Below are 23,097 nucleotides of genomic sequence, written 5' to 3'. Positions count from 1 at the left end.
ATGCTTCCTTACATCAGGTTACCAAGAGGAATAACCAGACTGTCATCAGTGCTCTCTACCTTCAGGAACAAAAATATCCATCCCCAAGGATAATTCAGCTCAGACACAGACCAACAAAGGGGCCCAGCCTGGCCAGGAGGACCACCTGAGATCCATAAAGGCCTGAGGTGGGCAAGGCCCAGGAATGTAGGTTTCCTGCGGTCCTCATGGCCTTCTGTCTTGCAGACCATTCACTCTTGGGGAGACAAGCTACTTCCCTTGCAATTTGTAGGCTCTGCCTAACTCCAGATGATCGTGAACATAAGGGGTTGAAATTGCATGGGTCTGAAGAACCCACCTGAAGCGTTTGTGTAAGAATGCAGGGAGAAGCTTCAAAGCTGGTAAAGCTGCTGTCTGGAGCAATGTTTTGGGTCCGACTGCCCGCCTTGAAATTCAGGATGGGCCTCTTTTAGTTCTATGACATGGGCAATAACTTTTCATACCTCAGCCTCTTCGTCTGCAAAACGCAGGCAGCTACAATATCTGCCTGGAGTCTTATGAGAATTAAATAAGCTAATTCTTGTAAATTGCTTAGGAGAGTGTTTTGTACATAATACACATTTGGGGGAAGAGGGCTAAAGATAGAAATGTCTCTAAGCTGGATATCACTGTCCTTTACCCAGTAGAGGAGGTCACAAACCTCCTTAGCCTCTCCCATTTTCAAAGCTCTCTGCTGCCCCCTGCTGACAGCTGCCTGATACTATCTGTGTAACTTGGTTCTCTCCTCTGCCGACTGTAGTTATCTCCATTCCTTTTCGACAAGTACCCTATTCTACAACCGGGCTAAAATCCGTATCATTCCTCTAAAATTCCATGTTTCTGTGCCATCGCCTGTGCTGCTGCTTCCCCCTAGCATGCCCTTTCTCCCTCCACATCTACCTATCAAAGCCATGCCCACCTCAAGTGCCATGGCATTCATGCAGCCTCCCTTTGTCGCTCCCCAGAATGTGCTCTTCCCATGCACAACCCTCCTCCAGCAGGGTCCTCACTCCTTTCTTACCCGTTCCTCTCTGTGCTGTAATTAGTGTTGAACTCGTATTACTGCACAACTGCTTCTTCCTATAGCGTCTAAAGTCCTTTTCGTCCCTCAAATCCTGCAGGATCATCTTTCCTCATTTTGTGATCAAAGCCACATTGGTCTTTCAGTTTTTGCAATGCTCTGTGCTCTCTCCTGCCACAAGGATTCTTCTAAGCTGCTGCTTCTGCCTGGGACACTGTCTCCACTTACTTTTCCTTCGGACAACCTCAGATATTAGCCCAAACACTACTTTCCAAGAAAACCCTCTTTGATTCCCCTTCCTTGGCCTGATTACCTGTACATAATCTCATAGCAATACCTATGTATTTTTCTAACACAAAAATTCATCATAGTTTTAAACTTCTATAACATTTGTCATCCCTGTAGGACAATGAGCTCCGTGGGGGCAGAAGTTGTGCCTTTCTTTCTTTACTGCTGTGTTCCTAGCTACCAGCATAATGCTGCATACCCAGTACATACACAATAAATATGTGTTGAATGAATAAACAAAGAAGCCACATTAAACAGTATTTTAGCCACAGTGTCAAAACATATGTACTATATATATTAAATCTAAAATCTTATATTTATTCTATTTCTACCATTCATTTTTAAGGTATTAAATTATAGATGATAGATAGACAGACAGCAAGCAAGCAAGGGTTTCTCTGAAACACAGCAAGGAGGCAAAACAGTTCTGATCCTTACCTTCGGTGCTCATATCTGGTGTTGGCATCCAGATGTAGGCCAAGCCTTCTTCCCTATATAGTTTAATCATAGTGTCTGGAGTCATGGGCTCTGGGTAGCGGTTACAGCCTGAGGAATTCTGTACAATATCCCATTCAGTCTGGAAATTCATTACAGCTGTAATCCCCAATTCATGCTTCAGTTTGATGGTTACATGTTCCACTTGACGAGGGCAGCTACCCAGCCAGATATTTGGTAGAATTCTAATGAGAACATATGGAGTCAACTATTACTAGTATTGTTCTGATTTGATGTTTAAGGAGCTGCATAAAAATATGTAGTATTAAAATATAACTAACCTTTAAGTCTGGCACAGGAAAAGCTAGATATTTTAGAATATAAACACCAATGTTATTATTGAAAGAAAAAGTACTGGTGATGTTGTTTTGGGGAAAGCAAGTAATCCAATTAACTAGAACACCAGGAAATGGACATCTGCAAACCAAATCAAGCAATATATTAAAATAAGTCTACCAAGATGTACTTATTCCATGAATGCATATATGGCTCCACATGATAAAAATCCATCAACAGACTTCAAATACTAACAAATTAAAGGTGAAAATTCCTGTAATAATATAAATAAATTCTGAAAAACAAATTTCAGCAGGCATTCTGGTTTAAAAGTCTACATAAAAATTTTAAATAGTATGAGACTTTCAAAATACGCTACAGAGCAGAAGCTAACAAACAACAGATTTCTTTTAAATAAAATCAGAATCAACATTCATTCCATTAGTACCTAGCATTGTTCTATAGGTTTCATCTAATGCTACAAGGTAAGAAAGAGAAATAGCAACATAATTTCCTTTTGGAAATTCTCATTGAGGTTTATTATAGAAAAAAATAATGAAATGAAAAAGTTAAAAACTCAGAAAAAATTTAATAACCCTTTAGACAAGAATTCAAGGAGAAAAAAATAAAATAAAATATGTTTATCCAGCCGGATGCAGTGGCTCACGCCTGTAATCCCAGCACTTTGGGAGGCCAAGGCAGGTGGATCACCTGAGGTTAGGAGTTTGAGACCAGCCTGGCTGATTCAACTAAAAATACAAAAATTAGCTGGGCATGGTGGTGGGCACCTGTAATCCCAGCTACTCGGGAGGCTGAGGCAGAAGAATAGCTTGAACCCGGAAGGTGGAGGTTGCAGTGAGCCGAGATCACACCACTGCACTCCAGCCTGGGTGACAAAGCAAGATTGTCTCAAATTAAATAAATAAATAAAAATAAAATATTTTGTTACCATATTTAGTAATAATTGTCTGATGTTGGGCCAAGTTATTTATCAGCTCTAACCTGTTGGTGTGCTCATCTTTAGAATGGGTCTAAAAATAACAAATAAAAATCTTGTAAGGAATAAATACAATTAAATAATACATCTGAATTGGACTGAAACCAGTGGATGCACAGTAAATGCAAGTGGATTTTATGTCTAGCTACAGTGATTTACTTATTTTTGTAATTTACTTTGCATTGCATTGTAAAGATTATTCAGTTATTTTTTCATTGTTTCCTATATTCATTTGAATGCTGCAAAATAGAAAATACCCTATTTTTTTGTATGAAAGCTAGTTTTTTTGTTGTTTATTGCTTTTTTCCTTTTGGTGGTTGCTGTCATTGTTGATGTTAACAGAAGCCAATTACTAATCCTCTAATGCCGTCATGACCCATAATCAATGACAATTATTTCAGAAGATCTGGCACTATCTGTCTAAAGCCTGAGACCTGCTTCCCCTACAGAAGAGGATAAACTGTTTTTTTCTGCTTGTGTTCTTGTCTATAGGGTTATTAGGAATTTCCTTGTGGAAATCCTTATTGAGGATTATTATGGGAAAAAATGATAAAAGAAAAGTTAGAAATTGCAAAAGACCTAATGGTGATGGAAAGACGGACATGAAATCCAAGGCCTTCATCTTATCCCTGGCCCCAGATAATTCTTAGATACTCCACTGGACCCAGTGGACTGACAGAAAGACCTTGGGCAAGGATACTCACAGGGCGCCCAAGAGCCGTGCTTCACCAGGACGTGGAGAGCTGAGTATTCAGGGGGAAACTTCACACCCACTTGGTGATTGCCCCTTCCCTCTGGCTGCTGAGTGAGACCTGCCTCTATCTAGATGTCCCATCCCTCCTTCCAGATCTTTTAAAGATCCCTTACCCAGCGACCTGCTGGATGCCTAGCGAGATGATAGTGCTGGGCTCCCATATGTATACTTTGGGGTTGAACTGACCACACTAAAGCTCCTAAGCTGGAAAAGAGGGAAGTGGACACTTCCATTATATAACCAAGATATAGAAATTATTATAAGACAGTAATGAATTTTTTTTTTACTGGCAAAATTTTAAAGAGGACTGGTAAAATATTAAAGAGAATATTCTTGACAAGCAAGCTAAAATCCAAATAGCACTCAGCATTTTCTGGAATATTGCACTCTTTGGGCACTAGTTAGAATTTAGCTAGTCAGTAAATGCCACAACAAAATGGCGGACTGATTTTTCACACAAGGTTACATAAAGTCTCCAGAATAGTTCATAGAGATACACAAAGGGTAAATTAGGACATTTGAGCCTGCAATATAAGAAATCAGAGTCAGCATATCCCAAACCAGTCAGTCTATAGAGTCACATGGTGTTGCTAAAAGAGGTGTTATTCTAACATCTCCTTCAGCCCTGGCCTTCAAATGTTTTTAAGGTGATAGGGAAACTCAGAACAAGTCAAAGATACACAGGCCCAAAGCTGGTAGCTTAACACATATATTTCACACATAACATTCCTGATGTAAATAAGCCCTTAAAATATACATCCAGATATGGTGGAAGTCAGAGTCCATATTTAAGAAATGAGTATGAAATAATTTCTGATATTTTAAAACAGGATGTTCTAAACCTAAGAGACAGATAACTAAAGATAAACTCTGAAAACAAACACTATATTGAAAGATAGAAAAGTAAAGTTATAAAGTGATTTGTACTGAATCTTATATGGGATGCACAGACAGAGACTGGGCCTGTTGGAAACAAACACATCAATGGCTTCTGCTTAATCAGACAGCTAAAGTGCCCTTCATGTGCATCCTACTTCAGTTTGTTTTCCAAAAGTAGGAGATATATTTCTAGTTACAGGATTCACTGGTGGTAACAAGATGCATGATATGCTTTCTAAAAAGTAACTAAACTTTTACTTATTCATTCAAAAGAGGATAATTTGATACCATTTAAAATTCATTTTTAATCATCTCATCTCAGTTTTAGTCTTCTCTTGGTATCAATGTTATTTTAAGCAACTTTTAAAATCAGGATTTTTAGGGTGAAAAGAAGCCTGTTGAAATATGAGATTAGAGAATAAAAATTCTCTATAAGGGTAGTTTTAATGCAAGACATATCAAAATTCAAAGATATAATGGAACAAAAGTTATAGCTTACAATTATATCATAAAACTTCCAGAGACTTGTTTCATAAGTAATCCACGACCAATCATGAATTCAGAGATTTCTGGCAGCTCCACTATAGACTATTTGGAAAGATAAAGAGATGCTAACTGAACCAAAAGGGTATTGACAGTCAGCTCAGGACAGAAGTTCCCAAACCTGACTATGCATTCAAGTCACATGAGGTACTTTTATAAAAACATCTATTACCAGGATCCATCTCAGAGATACTTATAGAGAGGCTTGGGAGTTAGGCTTATAATTCTGTAGCTTATTTGATTTTTGGTCTGTTTAGAAATTAACCAGATTACACATGTAGAAGATTGTAGAACAACCACCTTGGACCATCAGTCCAAGGTCTCCATATGCATGTAAAGGAAGCTTAATATATAGAGCCCAATACCTTTTTTTTAAATATCAGTAAAAAATATGGAGATGAGAAAAAATGGGCTTCCTCAGTCTGACATATCTACAAATTAAGGTAAGTTCTTATCTTTATCCAAAAAATAGTGTCAAGACTACAAATAATTACTAGATAGTGAGGAGTGAGAAATTATTTGTTATGACAGACAATGTATATCCATGTGTTTAATGTACAGTACCTTCTAACTGGTCAAAACTAAATCTACTACTGAGTCATGACAAATATTTAATATAGTCCTATGCATAAGAATGTACTTTTGTAGCAAAAAATTATTAACTAGGGTTTTGACTATTTCTACTGTGCTCTAATCAGATTATATATAAATAAAATCTACCCAAGTAATATTATAACTTATGTAAAGACCAGGGGAAAGAGTAGATGGTTGAAATTCTGGAACCTTATTTTCTTGGACTGCAAATCAAAAGCAATTTAATTCATTTGAGTGAATCTGGATTTGTGGTTCCAGGTAATCATATCATAATATTACAATATTTGTTTCACCCATCAGTCTTAGGCCTGTGGTCCAACAGCTACTGAAGCGTATGCATCAGAGGCTCAGCTGTCAGTGAAAGGAAGCCTCACTGGCAATAATGAATACATCAGTCAGAATGAGCATCCAAGCACTTTGTAAAAATCACCACAGGGTATCGACAGGAGAAGTGGGTGTCTAAAAGACAAAAGGTATTGGGAGACAAGTCCATTCTACATACTTCACATTAGAGCTTCCATCACTAACGGCCATGAGAAATGGTAGAATAACCTTTAAGGTGAAAATTAGCATTATTTTGTATCCATAGAAAGAAAAAAAGATGAGGAAAACCACAGGAATAATAGAATCAGCTTTTGTTTATTTATCACACCTAAAGACCCCAGCTGTTGAATTGCAGCGCCCTCTTCCTAGCCATACGAACAAGCACCATTTCAAAAAATAGAGAAAATTGATTTTGCTGAAGCTCTTAACAAAACCCAACTAAGAATTTAAAAGGAAAGAAAAAAAAGCACATTTCCTAAGTTGGATAATTGTGCTGCATTTATCTTATTTAATATTTTATGGGCAATTCAATGAGAAATTAAAATGTGATCTGGCTTTTAAACATCAGTCCTATAATTTAGATCTCATTAGTGGGAAAGCAAGAGAAACATTAAAATCAACTTCTGGTAAGCTCCAGGCTCAGTAGCACATACAGCTTCTTCCGCTGAAAATCTGTCCTCTAGCATCCAGTGTTAAGTTATTAATGCCAAACCTCTACCCCAAAAGGGTACTTATAACAGGCTCCAGTTAAGGCTGAATAACTGCTTAAAGACAAATTCCATTTAAGAAAGTGATACTAATTAGCTTCTTTATTAAAACACAGTTTTATTACAGTTTTCTTATGAGTCATAGACTCATATAGAGTACAAGTTAATTCTGTAAGTCCAGTTCATTTCTTACATTTTGGGGATATACTATGTAGTTTACAGCCATATGAAAGCAAATAATTTTTGACACAATGCTCTTTTATTTTGCATATTATAAAATGCCATATCATTAAATTAATTATAAAGGCCTATTACAGATTGACTTGTGTCCCCCTCCCCAAACTCCTATGTTAAAGTCCTAACCCTTAGGAACTGAGAATGTGACTATATTTGGAGACAGGGTCTCTACAGAGGTGATCAAGTAAAACTGAGGTCATTAGAGTAAGCACTGACTTGAATGACTAGTGTCCTTATAAGAGGCCGGTTTGAACACAGACACAGAGGGAAGACAATGTGAAGATACAGGGAGAAGATGGCTTCAAACAGATGCTGCCACTCAGCCCTTAGAAGGAGTCAACCCTGTGGACACCTTGATCTCAGACTTTCAGCCTCCAGAACTGTGAAATAATAAGCTTCTATTGTTTAAGCCACATTGTCTGTGGCACTTTGTTAAAGCAGACTTAGCAACCCAATAAAGTCTAAACATCTTAAAATAGATTCATCAATCATCCAGACTCTTTTCAAATATCCATACACCAGACGTTCTTAAAGCACATAATAGATCTTTTCCCCCACTCATCCTGATGTTTGGAATTCTTGCAAATACAATTAGCATTTGATGGTAGTTCCCAAATGCTCTCTTTACACAATACTATCCGTTTTCCTTCCTTCACTGATGTCCTTCCGTCTATCACTTGAGCACCTCCCACATGGGGGAAAAGATCACTAGACCCTGACTAAAATGACTGAAATATGTGGGCCCCTTCTTGATCTAATGACTTGGTACTGGAGTTCTGGGGTATCTAGTTTTAAGAAACGTGGTATAGTCCTGGGTCCTCTTACATGACTCTCAGAGAATGAACCTTAATGGAGAATCACTTAATGTAAGAGCAGTTTCTCAAACTCACAACTTCATAAGACTGAGTCCAAGAGAGTTTGGCCTTCTTGTTTTTGAGCATATATAGCCCTGAAACTTGATTTAGATGTCATATCAACAGATTATAATTGCAAATATGGCAAGTAGCACCCTTTGTTCCCTTAAAGTCAATTATGAGGCAGCACAAAGATTGAGGCAAATAATCAGGCTACGACTTGGTTACCTTGATACAGATTTAAACAAAATGTGCCTTGAAAAGAGACTATTGGTTTGTTAATGTCGTTTCCAATGCTGAGCATTCTTTGAAATGTTAAAATGTCATATTTAATTGTTTTCTACTTAGTGCTTTTGAAAGGACTTGTTTATTGTATATTGAATTAGGAAGCACAAAAGACCAAGGAAAGGAAGAGCTCCAGTCTCCAGCTCCCAGTGCGTGCGACACAGAAGACAGGTGACTTCTGCATTTTCAACTGAGGTACTGGCTTCATCTCACTAGGGAGTGCCGGACAATAAGTGCTGGTCAGCTGCTGCAGCCCGACCAGTGAGAGCTGAAGCAGGGGGAGGCATCGCCTCACCTGGGAAGCACAAGGGGGAAGGGAATCCCTTTTCTTAGCCAGGGGAACTGAGACACACAACACCTGGAAAATCAGGTAACTCCCACCCCAATACTATGCTCTACCAAGGGTCTTAGCAAACGGGCACACCAGGAGATTATATCCCACCCCTGGCCGGGAGGGTCCCATGCCCGCCCACAGAGCCTCCCATAGAGCCTCCCTCATTGCTAGCACAGCAGTCTGCGATCTAACTGCAAGGCAGCAGTGAGGCTGGGGGAGGGGCACCCACCATTGCTGAGGATTAAGTAGGTAAACAAAGCCACTGGGAAGCTCCAACTGGGTGGAGCTCACAGCAGATCAAGGAGCCCTCCCTGTCTCTGTAGACTCCACCTCTGGGACAGGGCACAGCTAATCAACAACAACAACAACAAAAAAAAAGCAGCAGAAACCTCTGCAGACGCAAACGACTCTGACAGCTTTGAAGACAGCAGTGGATCTCCCAACACGGAGGTTGAGATCTGAGACTGCCTGCTGAAGTGGGTCCCTGACCCCTGAGTAGTCTAACTGGGAGACATCCCCCACTAGGGGCAGACCGACACCACACACCTCACACGGTGGAGTACACCCCTGAGAGGAAGCTTCCAAAGTAAGAATCAGACAGGTACACTCACTGTTCAGCAATATTCTATCTTCTGCAGCCTCTGCTGCTGATACCCAGGCAAACAGGGTCTAGAGTGGACCTCAAGCAATCTCCAACAGACCTACAGCTGAGGGTCCTGACTGTTAGAAGGAAAACTATCAAACAGGAAGGACACCCACACCAAAACCCCATCAGTACATAACCATCATCAAAGACCAGAGGCAGATAAAACCACAAAGATGGGGAAAAAGCAGGGCAGAAAAGCTGGAAATTCAAAAAATAAGAGCGCATCTCCCCCTGCAAAGGAATGCAGCTCATCGCCAGCAATGGATCAAAGCTGGATGGAGAATGACTTTGATGAGATGAGAGAAGAAGGCTTCAGTCCATCAAAATTCTCAGAGCTAAAGGAGGAATTACGCACCCAGCACAAAGAAACTAAAAATCTTGAAAAAAGAGTGGAAGAATTGATAACTAGAATAATTAATGCAGAGAAGGCCATAAATGAACTGACAGAGATGAAAACCATGACACGAGAAATACGTGACAAATCGACAAGCTTCAGTAACCGACTTGATCAACTGGAAGAAAGAGTACCAGCGATTCAGGATCAAATGAATGAAATGAAGCGAGAAGAGAAGTCTAAAGAAAAAAGAAGAAAAAGAAATGAACAAAGCCTGCGAGAAGTATGGGATTATGTAAAAACACCAAATCTATGTCTGATTGGGGTGCCTGAAAGTGAGGTGGAAAATGGAACCAAGTTGGAAAACACTCTTCAGGATATCACCCAGGAGAACTTCCCCAACCTAGTAGGGCAGGCCAACATTCAAATTCAGGAAACACAGAGAATGCCACAAAGATATTCCTCGAGAAGAGCAACTCCAAGACACATAATTGCCAGATTCACCAAAGTTGAAATGCAGGAAAGAATCTGAAGGGCAGCCAGAGAGAAAGGTCGGGTTACCCAAAAAGGGAAGCCCATCAGACTAACAGCAGACCTCTTGGCAGAAACTCTACAAGCCAGAAGACAGTGGGGGCCAACATTCAACTTTCATAAAGAAAAGAATTTTAAATCCAGAATTTCATATCCAGCCAAGTTAAGTTTCATCAGTGAAGGAGAAATAAAATCCTTTACAGATAAGCAAATGCTTAGAGATTTTGTCACCACCAGGCCTGCCTTACAAGAGACCCTGAAGGAAGCCCTAAACACGGAAAGGAACAACCGGTACCAGCCATTGCAAAAACATGCCAAAATGTAAAGACCATCGAGGCTAGGAAGAAACTGCATCAACTAACGAGCAAAATAACCAGTTAATATCATAATGGCAGGATCAAGTTCACACATAACAATATTAACCTTAAATGTAAATGGACTAAACGCTCTAATTAAAAGACACAGACTGGCAAACTGGATAAAGAGTCAAGACACATCAGTCTGCTATATTCAGGAGACCCATCTCACATGTAGAGACATACATAGGCTCAAAATAAAGGGATGGAGGAAGATCTACCAAGAAAATGGAGAACAAAAAAAAAAAAAAAAAGCAGGGGTTGCAATCCTAGTCTCTGATAAAACAGACTTTAAACCATCAAAGATCAAAAGAGACAAAGGAGGCCATTACATAATGGTAAAGGGATCAATTCAACAGGAAGAGCTAAATATCCTAAATATATATGCACCCAATACAGGAGCACCCAGATTCATAAAGCAAGTCCTTAGAGACTTACAAAGAGACTTAGACTCCCATACAATAATAATGGAAGACTTCAGCACCCCACTGTCAACATTAGACAGATCAACGAGACAGAAAGTTAACAAGTATATCCAGGAATTGAACTCATCTCTGCAGCAAGCAGACCTAATAGACATCTACAGAACTCTCCACCCAAAGTCAACAGAATATACATTCTTCTCAGCACCACATCACACTTATTCCAAAATTGACCACATAATTGGAAATAAAGCACTCCTCAGCAAATGTACAAGAACAGAAATTATAACAAACTCTCTCTCAGACCACAGTGCAATCAAACTAGAACTCAGGACTAAGAAACTCAATCAACACCGCTCAACTAGATGGAAACTGAATAACCTGCTCCTGAATGACTACTGGGTACATAACAAAATGAAGGCAGAAATAAAGATGTTCTTGGAAACCAATGAGAAAAAAGATACAAAATACCAGAATCTTTGGTACACATTTAAAACAGTGTGTAGAGGGAAACTTATAGCACCAAATGCCCACAAGAGACAGCTGGAAAGTTCTAAAATGGACACTCTAATATCACAATTAAAAGAACTAGAGAAGCAAGAGGAAATACATTTAAAAGCTGGCAGAAAGCAAGAAATAACTAAGATCAGAGAAGAACTGAAGGAGATAGAGACACAAAAACCCTCCAAAAAATCAATGAATCCAGGAATTGGTTTTTTGAAAAGATCAACAAAACTGATAGACCGCTAGCAAGACTAATAAAGAAAAAAAGAGAGAAGAATAACATAGATTTAATAAAAAAATGATAAAAGGGATATCACCACCGACCCCACAGAAATACAAACTACCATCAGAGAATACTACAAACACCTCTATGCAAATCAACTAGAAAATCTAGAAGAAATGGGTAGTTTCCAGGACATTTACACTCTTCCAAGACTAAACCAGGAAGAAGTTGAATCCCTGAATAGACCAATAGCAGGCTCTGAAATTGAGGCAATAATTAATAGCCTACCAACCAAAAAAAGTCCAGGACCAGATGGATTCACAGCTGAATGCTACCAGAGGTTCAACGAGGAGCTATTACCATTCCTTCTGAAACTATTCTAATCAATAGAAAAAGAGGGAATCCTCCCTAACTCATTTTATGAGGCCAACATTATCCTGATACCAAAACCTGGCAGAGACACAACAAAAAAGAGAATTTTAGACCAATACCCCTGATGAACATTGATGCAAAAATCCTCAGTAAAATACTGGCACACTGGATCCAGCAGCACATCAAAAAGCTAATCCACCATGATCAAGTGGGCTTCATCCCTGGCATGCAAGGCTGGTTCAATATTCGCAAATCAATAAACATAATGCAGCATATAAACAGAACCAAAGACAAGAACCACATGATTATCTCAATAGATGCAGAAAAGGCTTTTGACAAAATTCAACAGCCCTTCATGCTAAAAACGCTCAATAAATTCGGTATTGATGGAACATATATCAAAATAATAAGAGCTATTTATGACAAACCCACAGCCAATATCATACTGAATGGGCAAAAACTGGAAAAATTCCCTTTGAAAACTGGCACAAGACAGGGATGCCCTCTCTCACCACTCCTATTCAACATAGTGTTGGAAGTTCTGGCTAGGGCAATCAGGCAAGAGAAAGAAAGAAAGAAAGGGTATTCAGTTAGGAAAAGAAGAAGTCAAATTATCCCTGTTTGCAGATGACATGATTGTATATTTAGAAAACCCCATCGTCTCAGCCCAAAATCTCCTTAAGCTGATAAGAAACTTCAGCAAAGTCTCAGGATAGCAAATTAATGTGCAAAAATCACAAGCATTCTTATACACCAGTAACAGACAAACAGAAAGCCAAATCATGAATGAACTTCCATTCACAATTGCTTCAAAGAGAATAAAATACCTAGGAATCCAACTTACAAGTGATGTAAAGGACCTCTTCAAGGAGAACTACAAACCACTGCTCAGTGAAATAAAAGAGGACACAAACAAATGGAAGAGCATGCCATACTCATGGATAGGAAGAATCAATATCGTGAAAATGGCCATACTGCCCAAGGTTATTTATAGATTCAATGCCATCCCCATCAAGCTACCAATGACTTTCTTCACAGAATTGGAAAAAACTGCTTTAAAGTTCATATGGAACCAAAGAAGAGCCCGCATTGCCAAGACAATCCTAAGTCAATAGAACAAAGCTGGAGGCATCACGCTACCTGACTTCAAACTATACTACAAGGCTACAGTAACCAAAACAGCATGGTACTGGTACCAAAACAGAGATACAGACAAATGGAATAGAGCAGAGTCCTCAGAAATAATACCAAACATCTACAGACATCTGATCTTTGATAAACCTGAGAAAAACAAGAAATGGGGAAAGGATTCCCTATTTAATAAATGGTGCTGGGAAAATTGGCTAGCCATCAGTAGAAAGCTAAAACTGGATCCTTTCCTTATTCCTTATATGAAAATTAATTCATGATGGATTAGAGACTTAAATGTTAGACCTAATACCATAAAAACCCTAGAAGAAAACCTAGGCAATACGATTCAGGACATAGGCATGGGCAAGGACTTCATGTCTAAAACACCAAAAGCAACAGCAACAAAAGCCAAAATTGACAAATGGGATCTAATTAAACTAAAGAGCTTCTACACAGCAAAAGAAACTACCATCAGAGTGAACAGGCAACCTACAGAAGGGGAGAAAATTTTTGCAATCTACTCATCTGACAAAGGGCTAATATCCAGAACCTACAAAGAACTCAAACAAATTTACAAGAAAAAAACAAATAACCCCATCAAAAAGTGGAGAAAGGATAGAACAGAGATTTCTCAAAAGAAGACATTCATACAGCCAACAGACACACGAAAAAATACTCATCATCAGTGGCCATCAGAGAAATGCAAATCAAAACCACAATGAGATACCATCTCACACCAGTTAGAATGGCAATCATTAAAAAGTCAGGAAACAACAGGTGCTGGAGAGGATGTGGAGAAATAGGAACACTTTTACACTGTTGATGGAATTGTCAACTAGTTCAACCATTATGGAAAACAGTATGGCGATTCCTCAAGGTTCTAGAACTAGAATCACCATATGACCCAGCCATCCCATTACTGGGCATATACCCAAAGGATTATAAATCATGCTGCTATAAAGACACATGCACACGTATGTTTATTGCGGCACTATTCACAATAGCAAAGACTTGGAATCAACCCAAATGTCCATCTGTGACAGACTGGATTAAGAAAATGTGGCACATATACACCATGGAATACTATGGAGCCATAAAAAAGGATGAGTTTGCGTCCTTTGTAGGGACATGGATGCAGCTGGAAACCATCATTCTTAGCAAACTATCACAAGAAGAGAAAACCAAACACCGCATGTTCTCACTCATAGGTGGGAACTGAACAATGACATCACTTGGACTCGGGAAGGGGAACATCACACACTGGGGCCTATCATGGGGAGGGGGGAAGAGGGAGGGATTGCATTGGGGAGTTATACATGATATAAACGTCATGCACATGTACCCTAGAACTTAAAGTATAATAAAAAATAAATTAAAAAAAATAAAATAAATGGTGACTCTGGCTGTGATATGCAACTTTGATTGGGCAGCGGGTGTAGCAGAGACTAGAGAGGAAGAGGGAAGACCTTTGGGATGGTGATGGCTCAGAATACAGTTAGTGGTACAGATAGAGAGAAGTGGATAAGTTCAAGATGTACTTTAGCAGTAGAACCAACAGAACTTGCACATTAATTGGATGAAATAGTTGAGGAAAAGAGAAGATTTAAACATGATCCCAAGGTTACTAAAGCAATATTATAACCTAAATTTTCTAAATCAGGTCTACTCTCAATAAAACTAATATCTACAAGGTTCTTTACTATATATTTTTACAAGATTCAGAGTTTATCAACATTTTATTTATTAGGCATCATGTTAATGGCCTGTATATGGCCCCAAACTTGATAATCTCATGCTATTCAATTCCTTTTGTTTTCCCTCAAATCTTTATTTTTATTATGGAAATGTTAGTAAAATGGGGTTTGATTGAAGTAAAAACTTTATACACTGGACATGTAGCCCATCAAATTTAAGGGTTAAATTTAACTTATGAGTTACATTTAATTCATGTTACAATTTATGGTTTAAATTTAACTCATATAGAAATATCCACTGTAGACAAAGTGATACACAATGAAACAGATTTATTTATGTAATCAAGTTACTAAATAGATGTTTTTAAGCTATTCTTTGGACTTGTGGGTCTCTGTTTCAGCTCCAAAACAAAAATGAATTTAGAAAACAAGACAGTTGGAAAATGAAAAGATCATGATTTTCTTCCTTTTTTAATGTTAATGTCTTATTCACTGCCAACGATTTAATTTGTTGAAATACAAGGAATTCCTGGAATAAAAAGAGATTCTATGAAGTACTTTGAGTAACAACATTATAATTTTCTGAAGAAAAAAATAGTTTGGGATAGTTGTATGATTATTATTCATCTAGACCAGTGCATCTCCAATATTAACAAGGAGATGAGTCATCTGGAGATCATGCTAAGATGATACTGACATAGGACATGTGAGCTGGAGCCTGAGAGTCTGCATGTTCATGAGCTCCCATGTAACACCCAAGCTGCTGACCCTTGGACCACAGTTTGAGTATCAACAAATACTCTAATAATTTAATCTAAATACTATTATCATATTATTATACATTGCAATAGTGCAGTACAATTCATAATGTTCAGCTACACTGGGATGTTGACTAAGTAAGATTCTCCTGCTAAAGCAAACAGAAAGACAAGCATTGTATCTCTATTGCTGATGCTAATATTAACCAGGCTCATTATTGTAAAAAATTCTACTAACTACAGATAATTTTAAAATCTCTTTTGCCTTTTTTTTTTTTAATTCCCAGTGAGCAAGCTGCAGGAAACCAAATGGCTGTGTTTACAGAATGACCTTCTTTGGTTCTAAATCATTCCCCTTTTCTCCTATTTACAGTGCTCATTGACCTCTTGATAGAAGCCTAAAATTTCCTTTTGTGTTATATTTCGAAAAGCAGCATAAGATTTTTTTATATATGGATGCTGAAAATTTGGGAAAATACACATAAGACTTAAAATTTATGGGGCATCAAATAATTTAAATGGTTGAAAACTGACACAATTAGCAGTGCTGCAGTCAGGGATGTCAAAAATTAGATAAGGTTCTAAAAAGACAAACAAGAAACACTTCCTCTTCCCTATGAGATGTGAGTTATTAGGATGGTAGGAACAGAGGAGAAATGCATAATGTAAAATATTATAATACTGATGCTTCCCAAATCCCTGGGAAGTTTTGCTTCTTTCATTCATCCTGAAGTCAGATTATAAAGAGTATACTTCATGACATCAGAGAGAAATCATAATAGTTGCTACCTCCCAAGGATGTGAAAATCAGAAAGGCCTCTGCCTCCTTAAGCTACCCAAAGATCCTGAAGATCCATAGATATGGGAAAACAGATATTGCCAATAATACTTGATCTATTTACTTTATTACTAACTAGGAAAGATTGTAAATTAGCAATTAGATATGTAGCCTAATACAATTAACAAGGAGAATTAAGTACCAATCCCACCCAAAATGAAACTGTCATATTTAAGTTGGTATATCTCAAACAACTCTAATCATCATGAGTGCATTTGGTTATCATGTTCCTGTCTGCAGTTAATTCATCTTGGCAAGACCTTCAGAATACAGTTTTATTTAAGATCATCTCTTCTACTGAGCATACCTAGCTTCTATTGAGTGAAGTGCTTAATTGGTAAAAATTGATCTTAAATTTTTATCAACTAAAATTGCCTCTTCCACATTTCATAGCCCAGGACATTGGCATTTCCATCTTATGTTATGCAAATGTTTCAATATTTTCAAAAGTGGTGTTGTTGTCATGAGATAGGGTCTCCCTTTATTGCTCAGGCTGGAGTACAGTGGCATAATCATGGCTCACTGTAGCCTTGAATTCCTGGGCTGAAGTGATCCTCCTACCTCAGCCTCCTGAGTAGGACTACAGGCATGTGCCACAATGCTCAGGTAATTTCTTTTCTACTTTTTGGAAACGAAGTCTTGCTATGTTGCCCATGCTAATCTTGAACTCCCCACCTCAAGTAACCCCTTTGCTTCAGCCTCCCAGGTCACTGGGATTACAGGGATAAGTCATCATCCTGGCAAACTTTTTTTTTTTTTTTGAGACAAGGTCTGGTTCTATCACCCAGGCTGGAATGCAGTGGCATGATCTCAGCTCACTGCAACCTCTGCCTGCCAGGCTCAAGCACTCCTCCTGCCTCAGCCTCCCAAGTAGCTGGGACTACAAGCATGCACCACCACACCCACTAATTTTTGTATATTTTGCAGAGACAGGGTTTCACCGTGTTGCCCAGGTTGGTCTCGAACTCATGACCTCAAGCGATCCACTCACCTCGGCCTCTCAAAGTGCTGGGATTATAGTAGGCATGAGCCACTGTGCCGGGCCCTGGCAAAACTTTTAAGGGCATTTATTCTGCATTCACAGCTGTGCTTAATTGTGTGAAACCTTATCTAAGCTTGGAATTCTCATCTAACAAGAAGAGTCAGGATCTCAAATTTTCTGTTATCTAATTCATTTGTCCCTTAAACAATATAAACTATCCATAGACTCTTATTTAGATAATTCGCTCCAGCAGCCAGAGACCCAGCACCTACTGAGTCCCACCTGGCACAATTGTTGCTTCACTGACAATTTAATGTACACTGTCTTTTTTCTTTTTTTGAGATGGAGTCTTGCTCTGTCACTCAGGGCGCAGTGCAGTGGCACGATCTTGGCTCACTGCAACCTCCACCTCCTCAATGTAAACAATTCTCCTGCCTCAGTCTCTGGAGTAGCTGAGATTACAGGTGCATGCCACCACGCTTGGCTACTTTTTTTAAAAAAATTTTTGTTGTTGTATTTTTTGTAGGGATGGGGTTTCACCATGTTGGCCAGGCTGGTCTAGAATTCCTAACCTCGTGTTCTGCCCACGTCGGCCTCCCAAAGTGCTGGGATTACAGGTGTGAGCCGCCGCACTTGCTCACATACACTTTCTTTCATTCTCTATTGAAATTTCCATCACTAGGTGATTGCATGTATCCTGTTGATCACCCTATTACCCTACACACTCCTAATTTATTTTTCCCATGCTTCCGTCCCCTTCATAAACTGTGTCCCTCACATGCCTTTTAAGTGTGAGTGTTTCTTGGAGTTCCAAACTCTGGTCTAACTTCAATTTATACACTCCTAGATATCTCACTGACATACATCGCTTTTACTGTCATCTATATGCTGGTAAACTCCAAATCCATTATCTCCAGCTCAGACTTCAACCCTCTATTGGAATTCTCTCCTGCCTATCCCATTAGAGTCAAATCAACTTATCTTCCTTCTCTCCTACTCTTTGCTCCCTACGTTTGTGCATGATTCTCTATGGTTCCCAGTCTCTGGGAATTGTGCCACAGCCACCCTGTCATGTAAGTCAGGAAACATGCCTTACCTTCTCCCTATCCCTTCCCCCAGAGTCATTAGCCCACCATAAAAGTCAATCTCCTAAGGATTTGTAGAATGCTCTTTCTTTCCTTCAGATCCACAACATTTAAGAAGTGAATTGTATCAACAGCCTCCAAAGTGACCTCCCAGTCTATCTCCCTTACACACTGTCACTAGAGTGATCGCTTTAAAGCATAAAGCATGTGAAACCCACCCCTTATCCTAAAATACTGAGCTGAATACCCATTGCTTTGATATGTAGTTCAATCCTTTGGCCTCACTCTTTGGAATCTGACCCCTACGTGTGTCACTACTCCCATGTCCCCATATGAACCTCAATTTAGGGCAGATATTTGTAATTTTCCTAATGAGCCATGTGCTCTCCTTTCCCTGTCTCTTATTCTGCTACCCTTCCTCTTGGAACACATCTTCCATTGCATTCCTCTGCTCATCTATTCGACCAAACTTACTCGATCTTCCTTGATCTCCAACAGGCTCACCTTGCTCTTTGATTCTTTGTGTTCCCATGGCATCTTATACATACCTTTGTTAAAGATATGTGCAAACAATGACACATCTTTATTTCAGGCTCTGGCCTCTCTTGCTCTGAATTATGAGTTTTCTTAAGCATTTCATTGTCTGTATTGTGACCTCCTAGAGAACAAGTATGCTATCTTAGTCCTTACACTGCCCATGGCACTTAACATTGTATCCAGCATATAGTTAAAAGCAAATATGAAGGAAGGAAGGAAAGAAGGAAGGGGAAGGAAGAAAGGGGAAAGAAGGAAGGAGAAGGAAGAGGAAGGAAAGAAGAGGAAGGAAGAGGAAGGAAGGAAGGGGAAGGAAGGAAGGAAGGAGTGAAGGAAGGAAGGAGGGAAGGAAGGAAGGAGGGAAGGAAGGAAGGGAGGGAGGAGAAGGAATGAAGGAAGGGAGGAAGGAAAGAAGGAAGGAAGGAAGGAAGGGAGGAAGAAGGAGGGAAGGAAGGGAGGAAGGAAGGACTTTACTAACTCAAGGTATTCTAGAGGGGTCATTCAGCTATCACCAATTGAAAAGCACTTCTTTGACTTTCACAAAACTGTGTTGAAGACATTTGCAACTGTTTTATCCGAAGGACGTATGTGTTAAATTATTTGTTGAATTTAGCTCAAAATAACAATTTTCTCTGGAGATAAATGTGAAAGCTGTTTTTAGCCAGAATATAAAACTGTGTAACTCAACATGTTTCCTTTCTTAACTGCCAGAAGAAAAGACACATTTAGTGTTCAATAGTAGTAATTAGACCACCTCAAATCCCTGGTAATTTCTATTCTGTTTGTTCTCATAGATGGTCTATTTCTATGCTAAATTCTTTTACTACACATTACTTCTTTTTTAAAGTCTTCTGTTCAAAATGATTATATACTTGTAAATAGGTGGTGGATGGTGGCAAAACCTAATTCTCCAAAACACTTATTTCTTCAACCTTAAGTCTCTTGCGTTATGACAGCCACATAAAAGGTAGAGATCAGCCTCTATCTGAACCAGAGAGATTCGTAGCAACCTAACAGAATCCTGAGTCCTTGGTCACTCTAGCTTTGCAGCTATGTTTGTCAATCCAAAGGTCTCATTCACTTAAAGTGTATTGAATACTACAGCCACCAGTAAAATTCATCTGCAATAAGGTTTCATTCATGCTTGGAGTGTACTCACATTTTTATTAATTATAACCCATGGACCATAACCATAAGTTCCATTTCATGCCATGTAGTATTTTTAAATGTTAGCTGTTAATACAGGTGGATAAGTTGAGCAGTAATGACAAATGTGATTCTAGAGCAGTGGTTCACAGCCCTGGCTACATGCTAGAATCTCTTGGAGGTCTCCTTCAAAATATCTCTGCTGAATCCTCAATTAAGTCAGAATATCTGAGGCAGTGGGGTGGCACCCAGAATCATTTTGTCTAGGCAGTCCCAAATGATTCTAATGTACATTAAGATTCAGAAATCATTGATTCAGAGCCTGGGAGAGAGATCAGAGTTGCAGATAGAGTTGTGTCATCTTCCCCTTGTTGGAGATTGCCTATCAGAATTTTAAAAGTGAAAAAAATTCTACCTTTAAAAAACAAACTTTGTATATATCTCATTGAAATGAAACTGGTTAAAAAATCTGAATTAAAACGGGAAGTTAGAGGTGATTATTCATTTTCAGAGGATTTTCTTTCTTGATAAAGGATTCATTTAAGCATTTCTTCAAATACAAGGTAGTGATTTAATTGATTTGTAGACTTATCTAAGTTATTAATTATGCTTATGACCTTTGCAAAGTCACTTGAATCTCTCGAGGTCTCTCTTTTCTAATGTGTACACTGAGAAAACTTGATTCAATAAGCAGTTTCCCAGCTTTCACAGTAATTCTCATAGATTTAGAGATGTGACATGGAGGTGGGAAGGTGGCTCAGAGCTCGGACCCTGGAGCCAGGCTGCCTACATTTGAATCCTGGCTCCACTAAATATGTTACCTTGGGCAGGTACTTTACCTCTCAGTGCTTCAGCCTCATCAACTATAAAATGGGATTAATGCATATCTCACAGCATTGTGAGAATAAATGAAATCATATAGGTAAAAGCATTTAGAATGGTTCTGAGCACTTAGCAAGCAGTACATTAAGGCATTAGCTACTATCCTATTATGAATATTACACCCTAAAAACATCAGGGACTTTAGAATAATAATGTGTTGGTAAGCCTATATGATAGAGGCAAATAATGTAACATTTCAAAAATATGTTTGACCAGTTAGCTTTTGGTTGTGTGAAGACAGCTCTCTATGGGAACATTCTTTGGGGAAACCTGGACCACATGACTAGTATGCCCCTTTAAACTCTAGCATCATTTGATTCATTTCTGTGTTTTAGAGAGACCAGAAAACTATAGCTCATGGGCCAAATTCAGTCTTCTGCCTATTTTTGTAAATAAGGTTTTATTGGCACAGAGCCACATTCACTTGTTTACATATTGTCACAACTACTTTCCCACTGCAAAGAGTTGAGTAGTTGAGACAGAAATCATTTAGCCCAGAAAGCCTAAAATATATACCGCCCAACTCTTTACAGAAAAAGTTTGCTGATCCCTGCCTTATATGTATAATGTGTCGGGAAACCTATAGCTCTACCCCATAGCAAGTTAATCATCATGGCAAATTTTAAGTTATGAATGGGCATTTCTATTCCATCTACCCAGTTGCTTGTAGGGAGAAAAGAAACATTCATCAAATACAGGGTACAAAAAGCTAGTATCTATGGGGGTGGAGGCTCTCAATGATAAGGATAAATATCTACTGGAAAGGATAAAAGATGAGGATCACAGATAGAAGAGCTGCTGATGGGAAGGAATAGAAAGCAATTAGGAAAACAGAAGGCAACTTGAAGGCTTTGGTCCTGGTTAAAGATGCTTTTGTATCATGAGCACTTTCTCCTCTCATTTCCCCAATAGTCTATACACCCTCTCAAAAATATTGATGTCCTTGGCCAGGTGTGGTGGCTCACGCCCGTAATCCCAGCACTTTGGGAGGCAGAGGTATGCAGATCATCTGAGGTCAGGAGTTCAAGACCAGCCTGGCCAACATGGTGAAAGCCCTGGCTGTACCAAAAATACAAAAATTAGCTGGGTGTGGTGGCACACGCCTGTAATCCCAGCTACTCAAGAGGCCGAGGCACGAGAATCACTTTAACCCAGGAGGTGGAGGTTGCAGTGAGCAGAGATCATGCCACTGCACTCCAGCCTAGGCGACAGAGTGAGACTGTCTCAAAAAAAAAAAAAAAAAATTAGATGTCCTTTATAATTACTACTATTAATCAAGTACAATCCTAGGAAAATGTTTTTGTTATGCTATTTGATTCTTAAAGGATAGGTATTATTATCCTAATTTTATAAATAAACCAAATTTTGTAGAGCTTAAGCAACTTCTCCATATCTAATCAGTGGTTGACCTTGTAGTCAAACCTACTTTTATCAGTCTCAGATTTTCCACTGTGCCTCAACTAAAATTATTCAGTTCTAAAACTTCACTTAAAAGCAGATAAATGTTACCTAAAATTCTGATAACCAGAATTTATTAGGCACTGTGCTAGACAATTGTTTATCATTGAGCAAAGCTTTACAATTTCTACTCATGCTAATTATCTCTTGCCCTCCACAAATTTAGCTCTTGGGTAGGGGTGGGGGAAATGGGAAATGGAAAGACAAGGTGAAGTAAGGAATCTACCACATCCTGCATGGATAGTAACCCTGATGAAATTTATCTTAACATGAAAGAAAGGAATTTTATTCAATATGAATAGAAACACAGGAAGCAATTGAAGAATAGACAAAAATGCACTGTTTGAAAATGGCAGCTGCAAACCTTATCTCTTATATTCCATTGCTACAAAGACTAGTCAGCTTTTCTTAGCCAAACGTGAATTCGAGGAAATATAATTTAGTGTTTAGAAAATATGTCTAATTTACCATCAAAGTCATACAATTTGTCTTGAAGTAAGGAATTCTACATCAGCTTTTTAAAATGATGGTGATTAAGCAGACTACAATATACTTCAAGTGTTCTTTTCCTTTCATTATTTGTGGCACCCTCATG

General features: G+C 38.8%; 1 protein-coding gene across 2 annotated transcripts in view; it reads right to left on the bottom strand.

Moving 5' to 3' along the window:
* The window catches only part of EPM2A (EPM2A glucan phosphatase, laforin), a 123,803-nt gene that overhangs the window by 11,464 nt on the left and 89,242 nt on the right, over positions 1–23,097 (bottom strand). Inside the window, exon 3 of one of the 2 annotated variants that reach the window (XM_033235154.1) lies at positions 1,766–2,007. The exons of the other annotated variant lie outside the window; for it this stretch is intronic. Within the exon in view, the coding sequence (XP_033091045.1) occupies positions 1,766–2,007 (242 nt within the window). The remainder of the gene's footprint in view (positions 1–1,765; positions 2,008–23,097) is intronic. 2 annotated transcript variants of the gene reach the window in all.

This window comes from Trachypithecus francoisi, unplaced genomic scaffold, assembly GCF_009764315.1.
Source record: "Trachypithecus francoisi isolate TF-2019V2 unplaced genomic scaffold, Tfra_2.0 Lachesis_group15, whole genome shotgun sequence".
Classification (NCBI taxonomy): Eukaryota; Metazoa; Chordata; class Mammalia; order Primates; family Cercopithecidae; genus Trachypithecus; species Trachypithecus francoisi.
The sequence above is the reverse complement of the archived record's forward strand: the minus strand, read 5'-3'. Positions and strand labels throughout refer to the sequence as shown.